Source organism: Monodon monoceros, unplaced genomic scaffold (assembly GCF_005190385.1).
Source record: "Monodon monoceros isolate NGI ecotype Baffin Bay Population unplaced genomic scaffold, NGI_Narwhal_1 Super_Scaffold_15, whole genome shotgun sequence".
Taxonomy (NCBI): Eukaryota; Metazoa; Chordata; class Mammalia; order Artiodactyla; family Monodontidae; genus Monodon; species Monodon monoceros.
The window spans coordinates 38978278-39001777 of record NW_021703771.1 but is presented as its reverse complement, the minus strand read 5'-3'; the positions used below and the strand labels follow the sequence as shown (position 1 = coordinate 39001777).

Genomic DNA, 23500 nt, shown 5'->3' with positions numbered 1-23500 from the left:
AGTAGAAAGAACATGCCTTTGGAGTCGGATAGGCTTAAGTTCTAACCTTTGCTCAAGCCCCTTGCTATGTGACCTTAGGTATTTAACCTCTCTGTCTCACAGTTTCCCATTTCTGAAATGAAGATAGCATCTACCTATAGGGTTATTATAAGGGTTAAGAGTTCAAACATGTAAAGCATTTAGAAGAGTACCTGACACATACTAACTAAAATATGTGTCAGCTATGCTGTTAATATTACCAAATCTGCAACCATGAAGTGTAGCATCTATCTACTTCAAATCTTAGACTAAAAGTCAAATCAAATCTTAGACTAAAAATCTGGCCTTCCCTGGTGGCGCAGTGGTTGAGAGTCCACCTGCGGATGCAGGGGACACGGGTTCGTGCCCCGGTCCGGGAGGATCCCACATGCCGTGGAGCGGCTGGGCCCGTGAGCCATGGCCGCTGGACCTGCGCGTCCGGAGCCTGTGCTCCGCAACGGGAGAGGCCACAACAGTGAGAGGCCCGTGTACCGCAAAAAAAAAAAAAAAAAAATCTTTGACTAAAACTCTGAGTTACTGGTTTTGAAGCTCTCCATCAACCGGCAGTCAGTTACCTAAGTGCCACGATAACAATCAGGTGTTTTGCATAACACAGAATCCTGCTTTCCAAGCCCTTTGTACCTCTTTGCCTTTGCAGTTTAAGGCATTTCTCAGTCCAAGTATCCCTTTAGGAGCAAAAAGACTACAGTAGGTGGATCTTATAAGGAAATTATAAGAAGGTGGAGAAAGGAAGAAGGTATGGATATTGTTTTTAAAGAAGGTAGACTGGGAAGAAAAAAAATGTCTGGCTGATAGTAGATGCCTAATTAATATTGGTTGAATGAATACTGAATAAATAGGCCCAATATATCCATACATATAGAGATTCATGAATTTAACAGAAACATACACAACCAATCCCTGGTGTATAGATACATAAGTGTTAAGTAATTGATGAAACTTTCAGTAATATTTGGATGGATACTGTTTTAAATTATTAAGGCTTAAGAGACCAAGGAAAATACGAGCTTGATGTAGAGTGTCTCTTTCCCAAATGATGTATTGAAAATACTTTTTTTTCTTGACACAGCATAGCTTAGTTATCTGTGACATTTGAGGATAGAGGAAAAGGATGAGGTAAGGATATCACCAATAAATAAAACCTAGAGTTAGTCTCCAAATATTTGTTTAATTTCCCCCTACCTTCCTAGGGATGTATAGAATACAATGAAATATTGAGAGGAAGTATACATATATACATTTTTGACAGCACCCTACAGTATCAGTAGCAAATCTCTTATGTTTTTTAGTGCATGGTAAGTTCAGTATATAATTGATGATATGGCAAGTCAAGCTGATCTGCTTAAAGTAATTTTTTTTTAGGGAACTAAAACTAGCAAATGATTTAAGCATTACTTGAAGAAAAAAACAAAAGGTGGTTCTTGAAGATTTTTACAGAAAATATTAGAAACTGCTTTAGAATACTTTATAAATTTGGCAAGCCAAAAGCAGAATGAAGAAAATTTTTAACTATTGTTTCACAGTGTTTTTGTGTCTCTATTGCAAGTAACACTGTCAATTTGAGCAAATACTGAGGTTTGCACTAAACATTACAATGATGAAATCTGTAACTCTTTGAAAATCCCTTCTAAATCCTCAGAAAACTTTCTTCTCTCATGAATATGTATTGAGTGATAGAAATAAGGAGGAAAAATTACATAGAATGGCACTGTACAATTTGTTGTTTGCTTGTTTTGAAGGTTGTATTTGTATGTGGTTGTTTTAAATCATATTTACATTTTTTGGATTCGCACTGTAGCATTTTCTTATTGGGTCCCCCCCACCAATCCCCCGTGAATTTTAGAAATTGAGTATTAGGTAATTTAAGAAGAGAAGAATCTTATACATCTTCCTACCCTTATCCTCTATGCACAGACAAGAAAGAAAATTTCCCGCAAAATTCTATATATTATTACAAATACCCAAATATTTTAAAGATAACTTTATACAGGATCTGGCACAATAAGGATGTAAACAAAATTATCACTACATTACTAAAATCTGATATATTTTGTTTAGGGTTGGTGAAGAGATTTTATCTTTCTTTAACCCAGGACAGTCTATCCTGTTTTATAACTTGTGCTCTGCTCTGACACTATATAATTTTTTTTAAAAAAGCAAAAAACAACAACAACAACAAAAAACACTGAAGGTTGGACTGCATTGGTATCTGGATCGGTTGAGTCCTTACCTGTTTGTCTGCTTTCTGATTGGCTGAAAACTGTTCCTAAGCTTGTTTTTTGTTCTTCGGGAAAGTCAAAAGTTGAATGTGACCTATTTGAACTGTATCCTGCTGCTTTTGACTCTGCTTTGCTCTTTCTCCGATCCACATACTTTTGTCTGCTATCTTTTGAAGTTTAGATTTTTTTTAACCCATCAATTTGTAAATTTAGAGCGCAGTATTTTAAGGTTTTAAGATTTTAATTGTACATTTGTAATGCACAAATTAGAGTACAGTGGTTTGTTCTTTTTTTAATCTGGTTGAATACTTGAAAGTTGAATTTTCTGACATTTAAAGCACGTTCTAATTGTAAAGAGCAAATACATTATTTAAAGACCTGCCTATTACAAACACAAAAGATTATTTGGATATCAATAATATCCTTATTGTTAATAACAATTCCAAAGTGCATCACTGAAGAATTTATTAGGTCACCTTTTTGTGTTTTAGGATAAAAGCTATTATTGATCGTATTGGCATGTGTGTCACTGAAGGATGAGATTGACTTTATTCATGTTTTCTGGAGAAAGGCTAGAAGGATTGACAGTCCTTTCAGTTATAGACCAAATCCGGGACAGCCTAAATAAAAGTTCTACTGGAAGCCAAGTTTGGTTTGTAATTCAGTAAACCATAATTGAACTGTTGTGATTCCAAGAGCCTTTTCTCTAAGGCTCTATTTGGCCTTGATGGGAATGAGACTTTGAATTAGATTTCCCCGACACTCTTTTAGAACCAGCAGAAATCCTGGGAACATTCTCTGAGCCTTAAAGCCTGACTCAAGCCTTGGATGAACAACATAGGGAGCTACAGACTAGCATGGATTCTCCAAACCTACTGGGAGTTCTAGTGTACAGATCAGGAGATGTGGCATGTATATAAAACAGTGATGTTCAAATGTGTTACTGATTTTTTTTTGTCCACATAGTCTTTAGTGAAACAGTATTACCAGAATTCTGATTTATATACAATATCTAAAACTGGTGTTTTATTAATAAATGATCTCTTTAAAGTTCAAATAAGTAAAGTTAAATTATTTATCAAGCCAATTAGTGAGAACAATGAGCTTATGTTTTAAACAAGCTTGAAATAAAGGGGTTATGGATTATAGTTACAGTATTTCTGTATTTTCTTGTATTCATAATATCAGAGAAATCTGGACTGACACAGCAAAGTACCTACATGCTGTAGCAGCCCACTCACTACTGTAGTTTTACTCAAGCAGATGCAGGCAGGCATGAATTTTTTAGAAGGCCAGAACACACAAACTATACCCTTCCTCGCCACTGACAAATTTACAAGAATGTTCAAACATATACTCACAGAGATGATGGAAGAAGCTTTATTTACTCCAGTATCTAAATTATTATTTTGGTGGTTTCCAATGCATTTACTGTTTATAGATGAGGTTACCTTGAAAAAGAAAGCTCAAATATAATATTTCATAATATCTCTAAAGTACTTGTAAGAAATACAATTCTGAAATCACTGGTAATGTACAAAGAAGCCTGGTGTAGGAGGAAGCCAGGTTCCGGTTAGCATAAAGCATATTAATTCTTGATAAAATCAGGAATTATATTAACAGAGTAGAACTTTAGAGCTGAAGTAAAGTATGAGAGATCATGAAGTTCATTTGCCCTTCATTTTAAATTTGAGGGGACTAAAACTAGAAGGGTTGTTAAGAGATTGCCATACCTTCTGGGGTTTTGTTTTTGTTTTCTTATTTGTTTGTTGTTTTGTTTTTTTTCTCAGAGTTGGACATTAGTAGATGACTCCCTATTTAATGATCCCTGACAGAATCCCAATCTATTTGCCAATCTGTATGACTTATGTGAGGTTTAAGTCTAAATAAAATAGATGTCCAATCTCAAATTAAGATGTTTCTGCTTGTTCATAGGATTTAAGAAATTAAGTGCATATAATTGGCATTCAGTAAATATTTATAAATAATGAATGACTGAAGGGTTTACGTATTATTAAGATTTCTGTTAATTGGTAAAATAATAGCACTGACATCCATACATAAACCTATGCCGAAACATACTTTTAAAATTAGAGATATAACAAGTTAAAAAAGAGTACTACCTTCTCCAACTTGTAATATCTGAATAAAATCCTATTTTAGTGTTTCTCAATTGCCCAAAATTAGGAAAATCAGATTTTCTATTACTACAAATGAAATGATCTTGAATTCTGTTCAAACTTAATCTCATATAACAAAACAAAACAAAACAAAACATAATTTTTAAAGTTGCATTCTTTTTTTGAGTATTCTTAGCTAAATAGAGAGATAGTAGTGGTAAGTGAAAATAAATATATTTGTTGAATTACAGTGCCCTGAATGTACCCACATCCTTCGGGCAGAGGGGAACATGACCCACAGAGGTGCAGTGAGGATTTTGGAGGGCAGAAGAACAGATGAGAAAATCCAGTGAATGGCATTTAATTTCTAAAATGCTTAGTAATATGCAAGTAGTTTGTAGATGTGGCCTTGTACTTTGTGATGAGGTTAAGGATCTACAACTTAATACCCTCTTGAAAAACAAGAGATCTCAGAAGGAGGCAAAGAAAGAAGGTGGTTTAAAGGATTAAAGGACCTACAACTAAAGATTATCACAAAGGAACTGAGTGGGGGGTTCTTTGAGCTGTTAGAAAAGCACATATTGTTGAACTGTATTCACAGCTTGGTAGTACTAATCATTGTGAGGGGGCATGGATAGGGAGGTCAGGATAGCTGTTATAAACAAAAAATAACTTGATTAAAAGATTTTAGAATATTGTCATTAGGATTTTGTTTCTTTGAATTAAAATTATCTCTAGTTTGAATAAAACATTCAAAATTCAGACGTGATTAAGCAGATGACTTACTAACATGCATTTAGCCTAAACATTTTAACTGTAGGTAAATTCAGTTTTATAAAGGAAGTAAACACGTGAGAATTCAGTTCCATGAAGTCTTTGGGCTCAGGATAAGTTGAAGATATTAGGTTTGATTTTAATCTATTTTGAGAAGATAATTTTTTATATTATGCCAGACCAATATATTCCTTGGACGTAAAATTATAGGTTACGTATTAAAACCAGTTATTGCCTTGTGCCCACAAACAGAAGCATTTTGAGAATTTAAAAAGCATTTTCACATATGTTTTTAGGTACAGATGAAATCCAGCTCCTCAAAAACTATTTTTTTTAACATCTTTATTGGAGTATATCAGCTTTACACTGTTGTGTTAGTTTCTGCTGTGTAACAAAGTGAATCAGCTATATGTATGCATATATCCCCATATCCCCTCCCTCTTGAGCCTCTCTCCCATCCTCCCTCTCCCACCCCTCTAGGTGGTCACAAAGCACTGAGCTGATCTTCCTGTGCTATGCGGCTGCTTCCCACTAGCTATCTATTTTACATTTGGTAGTGTATATATGTCCATGCCACTCTCTCACTTTGTCCCACCCCCCACCCCCGTGTCCTCAAGTCCATTCTCTACGTCTGCATATTTATTCCTGTCCTGCCACTAGGTTCATCAGAACCATTTTATTTTAACATTTATTTTCTTTTTTTTTTTTAGATTCCATATATATGTGTTAGCATATGGTATTTGTTTTTCTCTTTCTGACTTACTTCACTCTGTATGACAGACTCTAAGTCCATCCACCTCACTACAAATAACTCAATTTCATCTCCTTTTATGGTTGAGTAATGTTCCATTCTATATATGTGCTGCATCTTCTTTATCCATTCATCCGATGATGGACATTTATGTTGGTTCCATGTCCTGGGTATTGTAAATAGAGCTGCAGTGAACATTGTGGTACATGACTCTTTTTGAATTATGGTTTTCTCAGCGTATATGCCCAGCAGTGGGATTGCTGGGTCATATGGTAGTTCTATTTTTAGTTTCTTAAGGAATCTCCATACTGTTCTCCATAGTGGCTGTGTCAATTTACATTCCCACCGACAGTGCAAGAGGGTTCCCTTTTCTCCACATCCTCTCCAGCATTTATTGTTTGTAGATTTTTTGATGATGGCCATTCTGACCAGTGTGAGGTGATACCTCATTGTGGTTTTGATTTGCATTTCTCTAATGATTAGTGATGTTGAGCATCCTTTCATGTGTTTGTTGGCAATCTGTATATCTTCTTTGGAGAAATGTCTATTTAGGTCTTCTGCCCATTTTTGGATTGGGTTGTTTGTTTTTTTGATATTGAGCTGCATGAGCTGCTTGTATATTTTGGAGATTAATCCTTTGTCAGTTGCTTCGTTTGCAAATACTTTCTCCCATTCTGAGGGTTGTCTTTTGGTCTTGTTTATGGTTTCCTTTGCTGTGCAAAAGCTTTTAAGTTTCATTAGGTCCCATTTGTTTATTTTTGTTTTTATTTCCATTACTCTAGGAGGTGGGTCAAAAAGGATCTTGCTGTGATTTATGTCATAGAGTGTTCTGCCTATGTTCAAAAACTATTTTAAATACAATACAGTATATATGCACAGCCTGAGAAATATTTTCTACTTGAACATGTCATACATTAAGTATCTTCCATTACCTTTTTGTTTTTTTTTTTTTTGAGTTGGTATTTCTTTTTTGTCCTTCTTTAAAACCTTCAGTAACTCCTAAGAACATATGGGATAAAGACCTAACTCTCAGTTTCCCACTACACTCACCTTTTTCTTGAACCTCATCCTATTCCAGATTAAATCCATTCCTTCTTATTTACTTCAACAACAATGCTGAAAAGTAATTAGCTTCTAAAAGTCGTAATGAATGAATTTTCCCACCTAACTTTGATATCTCAACACTTTCTTTACGGTCACTTCACTTTAGAGAAGCCTCAGGGTGTTTAAAGCCAGACTTGGTTACAAAATGTTCATGAATTTGTCAAACTATGGTATGTATACAGGCAGTGTCTGACTTGTAAGTACCTGCCTGACTTAACAAGCGAGCCATATGTGCCATTGCCCAAACCTGTATAGCCACTATCTTGGTAGTGCAGGAAAACAGGAACAGAAAAATCAAAGGAGCTTGGGAATATCTGGGGTTCCAAAGGGGAAGATGGGAAGAGACTATGAAAAACAGAATTTGCTTGGTAGAGCTGGAAAGGACAAGCTGATTCCCAAGCAGAGCCTGCCTGTCTGCCTAAATAGTGACCCCAAAGCCTCCAAGAGTGTTTGTCTAGATGGCCCATATCTTTTATTATATGAATATTGAACTTGAAATTCATTATTAAGTTTTCAGTTGAGTTAAGCTTCTTTTTTTTTTAATGGAAACATCTCTGTGGAGTTCACTCATTCAATACACTCTTATTGAGGGTCTACTGTGTGCTGGGCACTAAGATATCAGAAATACAGCAGTGAACAAAAAAGACAAACATTCTGATTTTATGGAGCTTACATTCTATTGAGACAGACTAAATAAATAAATAAATTAGTATGAGATGTCAGTCCCTCATATAATAAGTGTGAGTTAGTATAAGAAGCCTGTTTTCTTCCTAATACCTACCAGTTGTTCTAAGAAGAATAGGGGTAATGTGAGGAGCAGGTAGGAAGTTGGGTAAACTCTATTGAGGGAGCTTTGTGTAGCATGAAGTTACCAAAGGTCTGGGGAGACACTGAGAGGAATGACAGGCGTAGAGAAATAGAGGAGAGAAGCTCTCAAAGAACAAGACCACTCATTCCATGATTTCTTTTTTCTTTTCTGTTTTTTTTTTTTTTTTGCTGTACGCGGGCCTCTCACTGTTGTGGCCTCTCCCTTTGTGGAGCACAGGCTCCGGACGCGCAGGCTCAGCGGCCACGGTTCACAGGCCCAGCCGCTCTGCAGCACATGGGATCTTCCCGGACCGGGGCACAAACCCGTGTCCCCTGCATCGGCAGGCGGACTCTCAACCACTGCGCCACCAGGGAAGCCCTCTTTTCTGTTTTTTAAAACCAGATCTCACCCTGAGCATGAGCAAGGGAGGTACATTTTTCTTTCTTGCTGCCCTCTTTTCTTGCCATCAGAATCAAGAACTTAAGCTAACATACCGTTATTGACATTTTAAAAATATTCATTAAAGGAAGCAGCCCAGCTTCTGCTGCTTTGGATTCAGACAGACCTAGGTTCTAATCTCAGTCTGCATTTGACTACTTTTACAACCTTGGACAAGTTACCAATATTTTATGAGTTTCTGTTTTACAAATTTGTAAAATAGAAATAATTGTATCTGCCATATAAGTGTAAAGTTCTTAGTGTCTGATATATTGGTCTTATCATTAGCCTGGAAAACCTGACCATGATTTAACATGCTTATTCTTTGAGGGAAAGTGATTTTCTAATTTAAAACCACTGACACTATTTGGAATACTACTTGTTTACAAATATGAGTGATGGTCTGTTTCTAAAACCCTATGTAGAAATTTAAAACTGTGCATTTCTAAAAGAAGAAACCCTAAAGGAGAGAAAGATAGCAAAGATTTGTCAACATTCTTGCTCCTTTATAAGTAATATAATTCTAAAAATTAAATTGAAGAAGTGAAAAAGTAGAGGACAAATAAGAGAATATAAAATTAATGTTCAGTACTAGAAGGATCTCAACATACCCAAAACATGATGTTGAAAGGAAAAAAGTGCTTAGCAGGCAAGCTATATATAAAAAAAAAACAGGAAGATATCAGCTAGAGGAGAAAAATCTTGACAAAATTAGTAAGCAGAAGTAATCTTAAAAACCAGCATTCATTCCAAGTAAAAATGTTTTAAATGACAATACGGCATTTTTTTCAAGAATGCTTAAACCACATAAATCTAACAAATCCCACTCCCCCTCTTAAAGGAGTTCTTTGGTTTAATGGCTAAAATCATGGCTATGTGTATCTAACCAGTTATTAAATATAATTTCTAAAGAATAGATCTACAAATCTATAGTACTTTAATTCCTTTAGTTAATGAGAAAATTCAAGATTTAATATGTGGTCCATGAAAGTGTGATTATACGTTTTGGCCTGATTAGTATTCTTTCTATTAAAATATACATATTCTTTTTCATTAGGTGACTATATTTTTTAAAGTCAAATGGATTTAGGGAAGCCGTTTGGTCAGGAGAGCATATAAGTTGAGATTTATCTCCTAAATTTCAAAAACAAAAGTATGAGGCATCATTTCCTTTCTCAAGAAACTTATTATCATGTTGGAGAGACAAATCCACCTTCATCCCTACACTTTGTTTCATTTCCATTGTTCTTCATATCACCCTCTTGCCTTGACAGAATTGCCTCAGCAGCCTTCCTAGCTCATCTTCCTGCCTCTAGTTTTGCCTAAACCTTAGCTGAAATGCAAATTTGATGTCATTCTACTCTTTAAAACTTTTAGTAACTCCACACTACTCTTAAGAATGAAATTTATTGTCCTTAATGAATCTTAAACAAGGTCCCTTCTTACTGTTTATGTTTTACCTAAACTTCATCCATTACTCTCCATACCCTGTGCTCTAGACCCCAGTGAACTTCCTTTATTCAGTTTTCCTAACGGACTACCACTCTCAGTCTTTCCCCTGCCTGTGGGCTTTTGCACATGCTGGTTTCTTTGCCTTAGAACTCTGTCTTTACTCTCCCAAACACTCCCCCGATTTTCTTGCCAAGGCCTCTCTACTAATCCTCTAAGCCCCTAGCTCAGATATCTCTTCCTTCTGGAAGCCCATCTTGAACCACCAGGCCACGTCTGGACTCTCAATGCCACATAGCTCTCTGCTCAGATCAAGTCATTTGACACCACTCTTTTACATGGGTGTAACATCTCGTTCTTGAGAAAATTAGAGTTGAGACCATTCCTGCTAATGACAAATGCAAAAACCTCACTTTGATACAGTTTGAGTAGGTTTACCAAAACATTTTTATATTTATTTATTTGGCTGTGCCTCATTGCGTGTGGGAGCTTAGTTCCCCAACCAGATATTGAACCCACACCCTTGGCAGTGAAAGCTCGGAGTCCTGACCACTGGACCACCAGGGAATTCCCAAAACATTTTTAGAGGAAAGGAAATATTTCAGATTTACTTCTTGGATTAGATGTCAGGATTCTTCATCGAAGAAAAAAATGTTGAAAGGAAATGTTTAAATAGCAGATTTTGTAAATAGCTGCTGGTCTATAATGATAGCCTGTGGTAAATATCAAAAATGTAGTCCTTTGCAATTACTAATCGGTGCTCAGGAGGTTTACTACATGCTCAGCACTGGGGATTCATTAGGAGAAGCACCTTCAGGACATCTGGCCTACTCACGTAGTGAAATCTTTGGAAAATATAAACTTTTTATTAAATGATTTGGAACAAAGCATTTCCAGAAGTGAGATCTACACAATGATATTTGCAGGTCAATACAGTTGTTGGAATTCTTGGTTAATAGATTTATTTGGAGGCAGCTTTTTTATGTTAGAGAGTGACTAATTCACAGTTACTGCTCTATCAAAAAGAGCAAAAATCAGTACTCTTTGAAGACCTTAAGTCAGTCTTTATAGAAACCATAAAGGAACCTTGACATTTAATGGCTTGAAAGGGTCTCAGTAAGGACTGAATTAGAATATATTAAAATTATTTTTCTTTTTATATAAGGCAGCATCAAAATAAACTGAAACTTTCAAAGAAGGAGGAGGGAGGGAGGGAGGGAGAGAGAGAAAAGAAAAAGAAAGAAAGAAAGGAAAGGAAGGAAGCAAGGAAGAGAAAGAGAAAGAAAGAAAGGAAAGAAAGAAAGAAAAATCCTAATTGGAGCTTCCTATTCAATTTCAACATGTTTCTTCAATAAATATTTATCAAGCACAAAGTATCAAACATGAACATATATATACATACACACATATACACACATATATGTGTATATACACATGCGTATACACAGTTTGCAGTTCTAATTTGCATTTAAACCATTTTTGCATTAGCTAAATGCATGCTTTTTCTTGCCTCTCATTAGAAAATAGAAAGGTAAACATTCTCCATTTTGTAAATGATATTTTAATGTTACAGACAAGGTTATGCCCTACTAGACAGCTAACCCCCACTATTTTATTCCTTCCAGAAAATAAAATCACAGCTCAACTCTTCTAGAGCCAGTCATTTTTCACATACTTCCCTCATTAAGTAGCTCTATAGCTCACAACCCCTACATCAAGTCCATTTATGTTTCCACGTTATTCATCTACAACCAGTTTATCTTGGAGGGTGTCATATTGCTGCAAATTGGATGGTTTACTGGGTTTATTTTTGCCTGTGTGTTTGTGGCTGAGTGGGCATCAGATTAGACTGTTTGTTTTTGTGGCTGTGCTCAGAGGAAGAGAGCTTGGACGTCTCTGTAACCTTTTCTTCTATGTCAATATTAACCTCAAATTGCTTTTCTTGACCAGTAAAAATATTTTGGGTGTTTTAGCAATTTACAAAAGCAGTGTATGAGAACATATAACATCATTTTATTTATCTGGAGAAGATAAATAAAAAGTAACCATTTTTAACCTGCTACTTTTAAAATGTGACACTTTAAGAGCTCAAAGAGTAACTCAGTTTTCTCTGAGACATTGTAACCTCACTCCTAAGACTGAAACTTATTTTCATTTATGAGCCCTGGTTCTGTGTCTGTCAGTATTATTGACTTAAACTCTGCTTGTTTCCTTCTATCAGAATGTTCCAACTTTTTTTTTTTTTTAACCTGAGCATGTAAGCCTTTGAAAATACGGGGCAAACATGCAAAAAAAGAGACCTAATTTAGGAGTTAATTTTTTAAAAAGAAGTTAATGGAGCCCTGTAAGGAAATAGTATTGACACAGGACTTGAGAGATTTGTGTTCCAGATCCAACAATGTCAGTTATTTGTGTTCCTTTATGACCTGTTTTCTCACGTTCCTCATCAGGTTTCAGAGATTCTTTCTTTAGAACCTAGGGCGCTTATAAGGAAACAAATTTTAAAGCTTTCGAATATACTTGTGAAGAAAAAAAATTTAGAGTCTGCTCCCAAGGCTTATCTGTGTAGGAGAGTGATATTTATAGTTTCTACATAGCTTACCCAAAATAATTTTACATTGAATATGGGTCATGGTACCCTACTTGTTTCTTCATTCTGCGGCCCAGTCAGCGCTGTTTGGGCCATTATTGGAAAGAAAGGGAAATTTCAAAAGTTCATAAAATGTGAAGCGAATTTGATTCCTCCTGGTGGTGTCGGGGTCAGCCTAGAGGTGGGTTGCTGTTTGGCTCTAGGTAAATGGACCCGAGCGGGTGGAGGGAGGGCAAGCTTTCGGCTGCTGATGCTGGGACAGGGACACTTTTGCCTTTCAACTGAAACCTGACGGCTCGCGCTGCATCTTCCAGCCGCAGTGCACGCACACCTCCCGGCGGACCGAGCCCATTCCGACCCGAGGATTAGCTCCTCGCGGGAGTTCGTTCCCTAGAGGTTGTTTCTCGGCCGGCCGCGTAGCCCGCCCCCCGCCAGGGCCCGCTCCTCAGCGCCAAGGGGGCGGGGTGCCGCGGCGCTGCGAGCCCCCATTGGCGCGCGCTGCCGCCGACTCGGCGGAGTGACGGAGGGGGCGGGGCCGCGTGTCTTATTTGTTTGCGCCGCCCCGCCCCGCACTGCCTCGGCCGTCAGCACGGACTGAGGCGCTCAGCCTCTGAGCTGAGAGGCCGACTGGCAGCGCGGCTAGCTTTCGCCTCCTCCGCGCCGCCGCGGCTCCCTTGCGCGTCCGCAGCTGTCCTCACGCCGACATGCGCCTGGCCACAGCCGCGAACGAGGCGTATACGGCTTCGCTCGCCGTCTCGGAGCTGCTGGGCTGCAAGCAGTGTGGCGGGAGCCGCGGCCAGGACGAGGTACCAGGGCAAGGGACTGGGCAAGTGGGCGGGCGGGCACCCGGCCAACTGCTTGGGCTGCACGGAGGTCGCGTCGCTTCCCCGCCCTCGCACCCTAACAGCTTCGGAGAACGCTCCCCGGGGAGGGCGCCCCTGGAGCTACCGCCCGGACGGCCGCCCTGCCCGGCGGGGCGTCACAGGCTGGCCCGCGCCCCTCAGGTGAAGGGGCGGCCAGTTGGGGGGGGTGGGGCGTTTGCCACCGAGAGTCGTCCCCGGGCAGAAAATGTTGCGGCTGGGAGGGACAGCTGCCTCGGTCATTTAAATGGAAGTCTCCGAAACGTAAATAACGTTGTCTTCTGTACAAGTCTCCACAAGCCAGAAGAAACCTAACAAACTCTAGTCTCACGGTAGAACAGCCTGTGGATTTTTTTCCCCCTCAGCGTCTTGTCAAAACACATTATTCGGGGACCCTACTTTAAAAAGGAAAGAAAAAGAAACATATTTCGGACAGTTAAAAATGATGTTGCCTAGAATAAGTATGTACTGCCAGCTCTATGACGTTATGCACAGCGTTTACTCTTGTATTAAACTATCCCTTTTTGTGTCTGAATTGGCCTTCAGAAAGAGCTATTTAATTGTAACATTTTGTATTTTTCCTAAGTGGCTGCAAATAGGGCACCATTTGAGGGTTACTAATACACCTTTAACTCAAATTTGAAACTTTAAAAGGCTTTAATTCAAAAGGTGGCAAGGGAGAAGGTAGAGAAATAGTAATTAAAATTGAAATCAGAATGTTTTAAGTATTGACTTAAAGAAATGTAAATACGAGGTAATTTCTCTACTGCCCACTAAAATGACTCAGTGTTTATATGTATATATATGTTTTTTGTAAATGGAGTCTACACCATGATATACTACATATATTCATATAAACTTAAATGAAGACACTTTCTCCTGAAGGTTGTAGAACACCAAATGCTTTTTCTAGATTTTAGCATTCATGGAAGGCTATAGAACACCAGATGCTTTTTCTAGATTTTAGCATTCATGGATACATAATGTGCTCCTTGTTCCCAGATAATACAACCTAAAAAAAAGTCTCATAACTGTTTGAAACTTTATCATAGAAAAGAGTGTGAAAGTGTTGAAATAGAATTTACAGTTTCTGTTTGCAGGCCGTAACAGATTTGTTCTCATTTTGAGCCTCAATCATTGTGCTTGAATCTGTTATTTCTGGTGGTATTTGTGTGCAGAATCCTGGTTTTTGCCCAGATCTAGAATCTCTAAATATAGCCATGTCAACTGGAAGATACAGATACATTTTATCAATAGCTTGCACATTGATTACAGAGCCTATGGGATTGTGTTCGGGACACCAGGAACCTTTGTATAGTTGTATTTCATTTTTAAAACCTCCAACATGTGGGAAGATAAATTAGGAAGTAGTGCTTTATAGGAAAACTATTCACTTTACAAAAGAATTAATAACATGACTCTTTCAAATAGCAAGCTTCCACAGTGCCTTTAAATTAAACCCTTTCCAGGAATGGAACTCCTGACTAAAGTATAGGGCACACATATGGCCTAAGTCAGCCTTATAAAGCCAGTACTTTGAAGTCAGTGAGTTTTTATTTTTCTAGAATGTATTTCATAGAAGACCAGACACTGGAAAAAGAGGTACCTGAACTTTGAGTATTTCTAAATTCCCTATAAAAGGGTTAATGACAATTTTAGAAGAAGCACTAGTACATGTCGTTATAATAGGAAGATTTCTTTATAATGCTTCTAGATTTCTTCATTTCTATTTAAAAATTTCAAATGTCAAAAGGCTAGCACCCAGCTATAGGCAATGATTCTCATAAATAAGGAAGAATGGGATGGGAATTTTTACACAGCATATTTTTGCCTTGTTGAAATGTGTTTCAAACAGAACTGCTTTTGTAATTTTTTAAAATATCAAAATTAATATTATTGTGATTATCAGTATTAAGACATCTAGACAGTTTAATAATGTACCAAGTGCAGTGAGAAAAAATAAAATGATTCAAGTGATCTAATCATTTTTACTTTTCAACTAGTTTTGCATGTAGATAGACACTGTAAGCCAACAAATGCTCTCATTTTGCACTTGTGGCAAACTGTTCATTTTTTTGCTTAAAGATATTCATATGGATTCATAAATGTATCTGACAAATTTGAAAAATCTGATTAGAACAGTAAATTCATAAACACAGATTCATACAGTGATACATTACATACATTAGTCATTCTGTGGTACTGTCAACATTTGCTGAGAATTTTCATACTGTGAAAATTAGTGTGTTAGTATACACTGGAGAGGAAACAGATATCGCGTCAGAGATTTGCAGCAATGTTGTGATGGCAGAGGCTGTTGCTATGTCTTCAAAGATGCTGATTAGGAGGACTGTTGAGAGGAGAAGACTGTTAGTTCCCATGTTAGATTTCCCAGCCACACCTTCACCAAGAGCCTGTGAGGTTTGTGCTGTGGTTAGCATTTACATCTGCTTCACAACAAGGCCATTTGCCGTTGGCAAGTTCTGCCTCCTTGAATTTAGATTGGCCAAAATTTGTTCAAAGTCTGTAATTCAGTTTCTTACAGGTACATACGAAGGCACAATTGAAGGAACCTTTAGGACGTTATGAAGTGCACTTAGTTTGGCTTACGATCACACCATTGAAGACCTGCAGTGCCTTATTTTTTTTTTTTTTGAATTCAATAACTGCTAGAAAATAGGGTAGCAACTAATTTGTCATGTGACGAGGAAGTGTTTCAAAAGTGAGTTTTCCAGAAAGTTGAAACTTTTACCCCTTTAGAAATCAAGAATACTATTGTATAATAATAATGGTATCTAAAAAGACCTTTAAGTATCAAAAGCTCTTTTTAAAAATATTTATTTATTCATTTTTGGCTGCATTGGGTCTTCGTTGCTGTGCGCGGGCTTTCTCTGGTTGCGGAGAGTGGTGGCTACTCTTGGTTGCAGTGCGTGGGCTTCTCATTATGGTGGCTTCTCATTGCAGAGCATGGGCTCTAGGCGCGCGGGCTCAGTAGTTATGGCTTGCAGGCTCTAGAGCACAGGCTGAGTACTTGTGGCGCATGGGCTTAGTAGCTCCGCGGCATGTGGGATTGTCCCAGACCGGACTCAAACGCGTGTCCCCTGCATTGGGAGGCAGATTCTTAACCACTGCGCCACTGGGGAAGTCCCTCAAAAGCTCTTAAAGAGGAGCTTTTGAGAGTAATTAATTAAAGACACCAACTCTAGAACCAGACTTCCTGGCTGTTTTCAAGATAATTGTCACCTGTGTCCTTTTCCCATAAGTTAGAGCTCAATTTGTGTGCTGTGGAAGGCTAGATGGAATCAATGACCTGCTTCCTGACAGTATCTGGATTAGGATAAATTGGGATGTAGATTCAGAGTTCATAAAATTCTGTTTTACCTAGAACTAGCCATAAGTAAAATAATGAAATTGGAGTCTTAAATATCAGAGACTCCTTTCCATTCCTTTCCTTTCTTCAGTTCTTCTATTCTGTCCCCTGCTTTGTTAGACTGGTACTTCACCAAGGAATGAATGTGATCTTAACAGTAAGAGGTTCTTAGCATAATAGGTTTATAGTCCATTCCTGAGAATGTTTGCTTTGTCTTAACATCCTGTTTTAAAACACATAATTTTTCATAAAATACATAAAAGAATCTATTTCTAAAGGAACTGGGAAAGAAAGATTTGACCTTTGAAGGCAAGGAAGAGGGGAGACAGTGATACCAGTATGGCCACTAAATTTGGCTACAGGGATAGACTTTCAAAGACTTGAGAATTAGGACCATTGGGAAAGACCTTTGGCATGCCTACAGGAAAATATTCCATTTCTGAAACATTAATAGTCACTTTCTTGGAACTGTAAAGCTATTGTTTTGTAACAGTTTGATATATAAACTATCTATTTGGTATAGAAGTAAAACCAAAACAATATACTTCAACCTCTTTGTTTTGAGGCCCATGTGCTAGGAATCTGGTCATATTTTTTAAAAAATAAACACACACACATACACAATCCACATGCTGCTAATGTATTTGTAGGATAAAGTCCTAGAAATGGAATTGGTAATTTTTTTCCCTTTCCTTACAAATAGTAACATAATATATACATATTATACACTTTGTCTTTTTCCCCCCACATAATATATCTTGGAGATCTTTTAAAGCCAACTTGTGTAGAACTGCTTCATTCTTTGTGAGGACTTCATGCTATTCTAGTCTATGATCATACTAAACTTTATTGAAACAGTACTCTATTGATGAGCACTTAGGTTGCTTTATATCTTGTACTACTAGAAACAATGTTGTAGTGATTATACTTTTACACATGACAGTTTAGAAATATGAGTATAGGGTAATGTTTAGGATGGAATTATTGATTAGGGTATGTAACTTTTAAATATTGATCAGTATTTCAGATTGCCCTCCTAGAGGTTGTAGTAATTTATACTCCTTTTATGTTTCTTGATATTTTTTCCTCACACTTCAAAACACTCCCATCAGAAAGTATAAGCAATGAATGGCTATTTCTCCACCGCCTCTCCAACACAGCCTATCATCAAACTTTTTGATCTTAAGCAGTATTTTAGGTGCAAAATTGTATCTCAGTATACTTAAATGGCAGTTGTTTTATTGTGAGGGTTGATCATTTTTTCAGCCATTTATATTTCATTTTCTTTGAACTGTCCATGTCCTTTGTTCATTTTTCTGTGAGGTTGTTGGGGGTTTTCTTAGTGATTTGCCTTTATGTATTAAAAAAATTTACCCCTTTGCTATATGAGTTGCAAATATATGTCCAAGTTTTCTGTTTGCTTTTGACTTTATATGTTTATTTTTCCCATATGAAAGTCTTTATTTTTATGTCATCAAATCTATCAATCTTATATTTTATGATTTCCTGGTTTTGTGGCATTCTTAGACCTAAGTCCACAGGTATTTTCTTCTAATACTGTAATGCTTTTTATTTTTGTTTTTTACACTTATATCTGATTTATTGTGGAGTAAAGTATGATTTAAGCCTCCAATTTCACTTTTTTCTGAGTGGCTCTCCAGTTGTACCAAAATCATTTGTTGAATAATCCATTTCTCCTCCTTTGAAATGCCACCTTTTGTATACTAAAGTCATAAGAATAGTGTCTCTTAGGTAGAAAATGAATAATAAACCCCTGAAATGGGGTGTTTGCTAAAATGCATTTTGTTTAAATAAGATAGTAAAGAACTGAGAAGGGGTATTGATTTTTAGCCTTAAAGTCTTGCCCAATATATTTTGTTAGAAATGTATGTAATTAAATCAGAAAGGCCTATAGAGTCATCATTTTATATAAATGGCTGCATTTGTGCCAAGATGATGTATTGAATAGCAGGAATGTGGGTTTTTTCCTTGCATTTATTGTAGGATATTAAAATTGAGACACATACATGGCCGGGCCAGTGAATTTAGTGCCTCCTCTAATGAGGGGCATGGTTATTAGACATTACTGTCTTCAGTATAAGTGTGGAATTATCAGAGTAAGAAATCACTGACCTCCAATACAAGATTATTTGAAACATATATAAAATTTTAGATTTAGTTGGCAAATCCAGCCTACTTTGAATCTGAATCTTGAGTTCTCCTAATTAAGATTCTCTTCAATTGTGTCCTGCCTGCTTAATTTTTAAAAATCCATTCTGCTCAAAAGGTTTTCATTCACTTGGACCAGATTTCTTGAATTGTTGCCACATGTTCTTCTCTGACTGCCCCCTCCCCCCTTTTTCTCCTTTAAAAGGAAAGCATCTGGTTTATATCATGAAGGACTTTTGGAAGCAGTAGAGAGAGGGTAGAAATAATATTTGTATGTAATTATATAAGCAAGGGTTAATATTTAGTTGTTAAAGAAGGAGGGGGTTTTTTGTTTAGAGACTAGAGTGATAGGACATGAGCCTCAAAAAGAAAAAAAAAAGTCTGAATTACATTTTGGTTTTATTTCTATTAGCACACTGTATTGAGGGAAAAGATGGAAGCCTAACAGTAGATTGTCAGTTTTTGTTAACCACACTACACTGTCACATAAAGTATAGAATTCTAGGTTCACTATGTCAAAAGGCAGAAAACCATTTATTTTTTAATTAGTTGAGCTCCTCTGAAATATAAGCAAAGTTGATGAGATTCTATAAATTAAAAATTTAAGGAAAACTCACAAACAAAATTAATTTCTCTAAAATTGTTTTACTCAAGCACAGAGAAACCATGCCCTGCACTACTTTCTCTTTTGTGGATTTAAATAGCTTTTTTATTTTTCATAGTATTTCTGTTCTTGTGAAGTGTTATTATAGATGTAGTAATAATTATACTTCTTTCAGTTTAAGACATCTAGGTAGAGGTTATGGCTTTTTCATTTCCTGACAAGATGCACAGGGATTGATATTTTGGTTGGTTGGGTTTTGGATGTACAAACACATTGGTCTTATTTTGTATCACTGACAGTCCACAGGGTTGGCTGCTATGTGCTGAACTTTCTGTTCTAGACTTTCTGCCAAGTACTTTATGCAAAACTCTGGTTTTAGTGAAACAGGTTTTATTGTTTTTAGTCAGAGTTGTATTATAAACTGTTGTCAGCTATGTGATGCAAACAGAGAATCTGGTATATATATATATGGCCATGAAAATAAATCACCAGAACAAGCCAGTCTCTGTTCAACTGGCTGTTTTTCTCTCCCATTCCTGTGGCCTCAGTTCATGTTGTTTACTGCTGGAGGCCTGAGATGGTGTAGTTTTCTTTTCTAGGAACTTGGAATTAGAATTCCTCGACCACTAGGACACGGACCAAGCAGATTCATCCCAGAAAAGGAGGTATGTTGTTTGTGAAAGTACATAGTGAACTGTATGCTTTTAAGGAAAAGCTTTCATGACCCACATCTTCGCATCTGAACAACTTGTTGGTCAACAATATGCTTTACACAAGTTAATCATCATGTTTTGGCAGTGAATATGTGGGATTAAAAAGCTGTTATAGTCATGTTGATTTCTAGTATTTCATGATGCTTTTCTAACACCCATATTTAGTCAAGCAAAGGCAAGACTTGTTTCTGACCAATGATATGCCACCTGCTTATATTTAGATGTTGTTTAGGTGTGCCCATAAGCCGAGTTACTTGGTCTTGGCCAACTCCACAGGCTGGTATCAATGCTAGATTGGATCTTTAATTCTAAATATGTAAATGCTCCTATACTTTGTTTTCACAGGGATTGTTTACTGTTAGTTAATTTTGGTTCTCTGTAAATTGAGGGAGAGTAGGTGTTGTTAAAAGGAAAGGCATTAGGGTCTGTTTGCAAGCTCTGCAAATTTGATAATCTAAATCTGGATTCTGGATTTAGATCTGGATGTCTGGATTCTGGTCAAGTCTGCAAGCAGCCTATCTAGATGGCCTCTAATGTCCGGCCTTTGTTGTTTTTCCCCTACTACATGATATGTGACTCTTTATTCTGCTGTCTTGCAACAAGTTGAGTTAAATTTGTAGAATTATAACCTCTCTTTAAGCCAAATTTAATCTGCTTCTAGGTGACACTTAGAGTGCAGTGCATGCATATTCCTTTTTTTTTTCCTTCCCCTGCATGTTTTCTTTCTTTTACACTAATTTACAATTTCTGAAACCATGGTTTTCCTCTCTTTCATACAGATTCTCCAAGTGGGGAGTGAAGACGCACAGATGCATACTTTATTTGCAGATTCTTTTGCTGCTTTGGGTCGTTTGGATAATATTACCTTAGTGATGGTTTTTCACCCACAATATTTAGAAAGCTTCTTAAAAACTCAACACTATCTACTGCAAATGGATGGGCCATTACCCCTACATTATCGGCACTACATTGGAATAATGGTTTGTAAACATTCAGTGAAAAATTCTTTCTGCCTGCTTTAATAATCTTTTTAAGAGATGGTTAATGCTTCAAACACAAGAATAAATACTTATATTCTAACTTCTAATTGAATTCCTGTTAGGTAGTATCTATTTTTCCTCTTTCTAAATAAGTACGCTGTCAAATATAACAGAAAAAGAAATATGTATTTACACTCTGTTGAGAACCATTTTCTATTAAATACGAGAATAAAGTAGAACACAAGATTATTTCACTAATAGTTCAGATTGACATAAGTGGTGGTATTCATGTTCAATTTATAAATAATATTCCATTGTTTTATGGTTGGCACCTTAATTGAAGTTTCTTCTTAATCTGAGGTTCTGACAGTAGGTATAAAATTTTTCTAAAGTTCAGATACTTTGATCAGATATTTTATTTGTTCTTGGGATATTTTTGAGGTGCTTTCTATAGTGTATGAATTTTTAAATGTTTATATGAAAACTTCATTTCTGTAGTATATGGAAAATTTGAAAACATACTAATCAAAAACTTAATTAGCTGTTTTGCATATTGTAAAGAAAAAGATTTGTAGTTGTTCAAGATTTTAATATGTGTAATTAGAATAATCTTTTTGTTTTCTCTTAAGGCTGCAGCAAGACATCAGTGCTCCTACTTAGTGAATCTCCATGTAAACGATTTCCTTCATGTTGGTGGAGACCCCAAGTGGCTTAATGGTTTAGAGAATGCTCCTCAAAAACTACAGAATTTAGGAGAACTTAACAAAGTGTTAGCCCATAGACCTTGGCTTATTACCAAAGAACATATTGAGGTAAGTAGAGAGTATATCTAGGGTGTCATTAAAAAAAAAAAATTAGACTAATTTTTAGAGCAGTTTTAGGTTTACAGAAAAATGGCACAGAAAGTAGAGTTCCCATATTCTACCCCCGTCAACCATCCACCACCCCCCACCCACACACACATAGTTTCTCTATTACTAACATCTAGTATTAGTATAGTACATTTGCTGTAACTGATGAATTAATAATGTCTGATTTACATTGGGGTTCACTCTTTGTGTTGTACAGTTCTATCTATGGGTTTTGACAACTGCTTAATGTCGTGTTATCCACCATTATGGTATCATACAGAATAGTTTCACTTCTCTCAAAATCTCCTATGCTCCCTCTATTCATCTCTCTCCCCTTCCCCCTGAAACTACTGCTCTTTTTTACAGTCTTTATGGCTTTACCTTTTCCAGACTGTCATATAGTTGGCATCACACAGTATATAGCCCTTTCAGACTAGCTTGTCAGTATGCATTTAAGGTTTCTCCATGGTTTTTCAAGGCTTGGTAGCTCATTTTTTATTGCTGAAAAATACATGTATGGATGTACCTCAGTTTATCCATTCATCTATTGAAGGACATCTTGGTTACTTCCAGTTTTTGGCAATTATGAATAAAGCTTCTACAAACATTCACATGCAGGCTTTTTGGTGGACGTAAGTTTTCAACTCAGTTGGGTAAATAACTAGGAGTGTGATTGCTGGATCGTATGATAAGCTTGTGTTTATTAGCTTTGTAAGAAACTGTCATCCAAAGTGGCTATACCATTTTGTGTTCCCATGAGCAATGGATGAGCATTCCTGTTGCTCCACATCCTTGTCAGCATTTGTTGTTATCAGTGTTCTGGATTTTAGCCATTCTGATAGATGTAAAGTGGCATCTTGTTGTGTTATCTTTTTAAAATACCATTTTAAACTAGTTTTGTCTGGTTCTATTTATTAATAAAGATAATAGAATAAAAGTAGATGGACATTCTCTAAAAGAATCTACCATGCAGTAGAAATTCTTAAAAATACAATATATTTTTGGTGTTGTCTTTCTCTTTTTTTAGAATATTTATTTATTTATTTATTGGCCATGCCTCAAGGCTTGTGGGATCTTAGTTTCCTGACCAGGGATGGAACCCATGCCCCCTGCAGTGGACGTGCAGAGACCTAACCACTGAACCTCCAGGGAATTCCCTAGAATATTTTAGATTCTTTTATGTAATTGAAGCATCTTTTTATCAAGGAGATACAAGATTTGAATATGATTAATGCAATGTCTGTTACATTGTCTAGTAATATAAAATTACATATTATAAAATAATGAAGCAGAATGGACACAGATTTGTAAGACTTTGAAGAACTGTAGACTTTACCTTGAGCATAATTTTTAAAATAAATATAATTTGATGATTTAAGAATATTCAGAGTCAAGTTGTTCAAACCACTTTTTAAAAATTCCTTGAGGAGGCCTGATAATAAAGAAAAACAGGCGTATTTTACACAGTAGCTTCTACTTTAAACACAAATTCATTACATTTGGTTTGAGACTGCACTAACAACATAGTTAATGCATTCATAATCCATCATCTGAGATATGGCAACTGCTTTTAAACAAAATATATTCTACATTTTTAAATCAGGATTTCAGAAAGTCAAAATAATAACGAATGTGTCATTATCAGTTTATCTTAAGCTCTA

General features: G+C 36.6%; 1 protein-coding gene across 4 annotated transcripts in view; it reads left to right on the top strand.

Annotated features, from left to right (window-relative positions):
- Positions 1–23500, top strand: part of SESN1 (sestrin 1) — a 105415-nt gene that overhangs the window by 70847 nt on the left and 11068 nt on the right. The window contains exons 1-4 of one of the 4 annotated variants that reach the window (XM_029223368.1): positions 12866–13098; positions 19895–19960; positions 20788–20988; positions 21618–21800. In XM_029223368.1, the coding sequence (XP_029079201.1) occupies positions 12997–13098; positions 19895–19960; positions 20788–20988; positions 21618–21800 (552 nt within the window). In that variant the 5' untranslated portion in view covers positions 12866–12996. Of the gene's footprint in view, positions 1–12865; positions 13099–19881; positions 19961–20787; positions 20989–21617; positions 21801–23500 lie in introns of those variants that run through there. The other 3 variants (XM_029223366.1, XM_029223369.1, XM_029223367.1) reach the window with 3 other exon arrangements.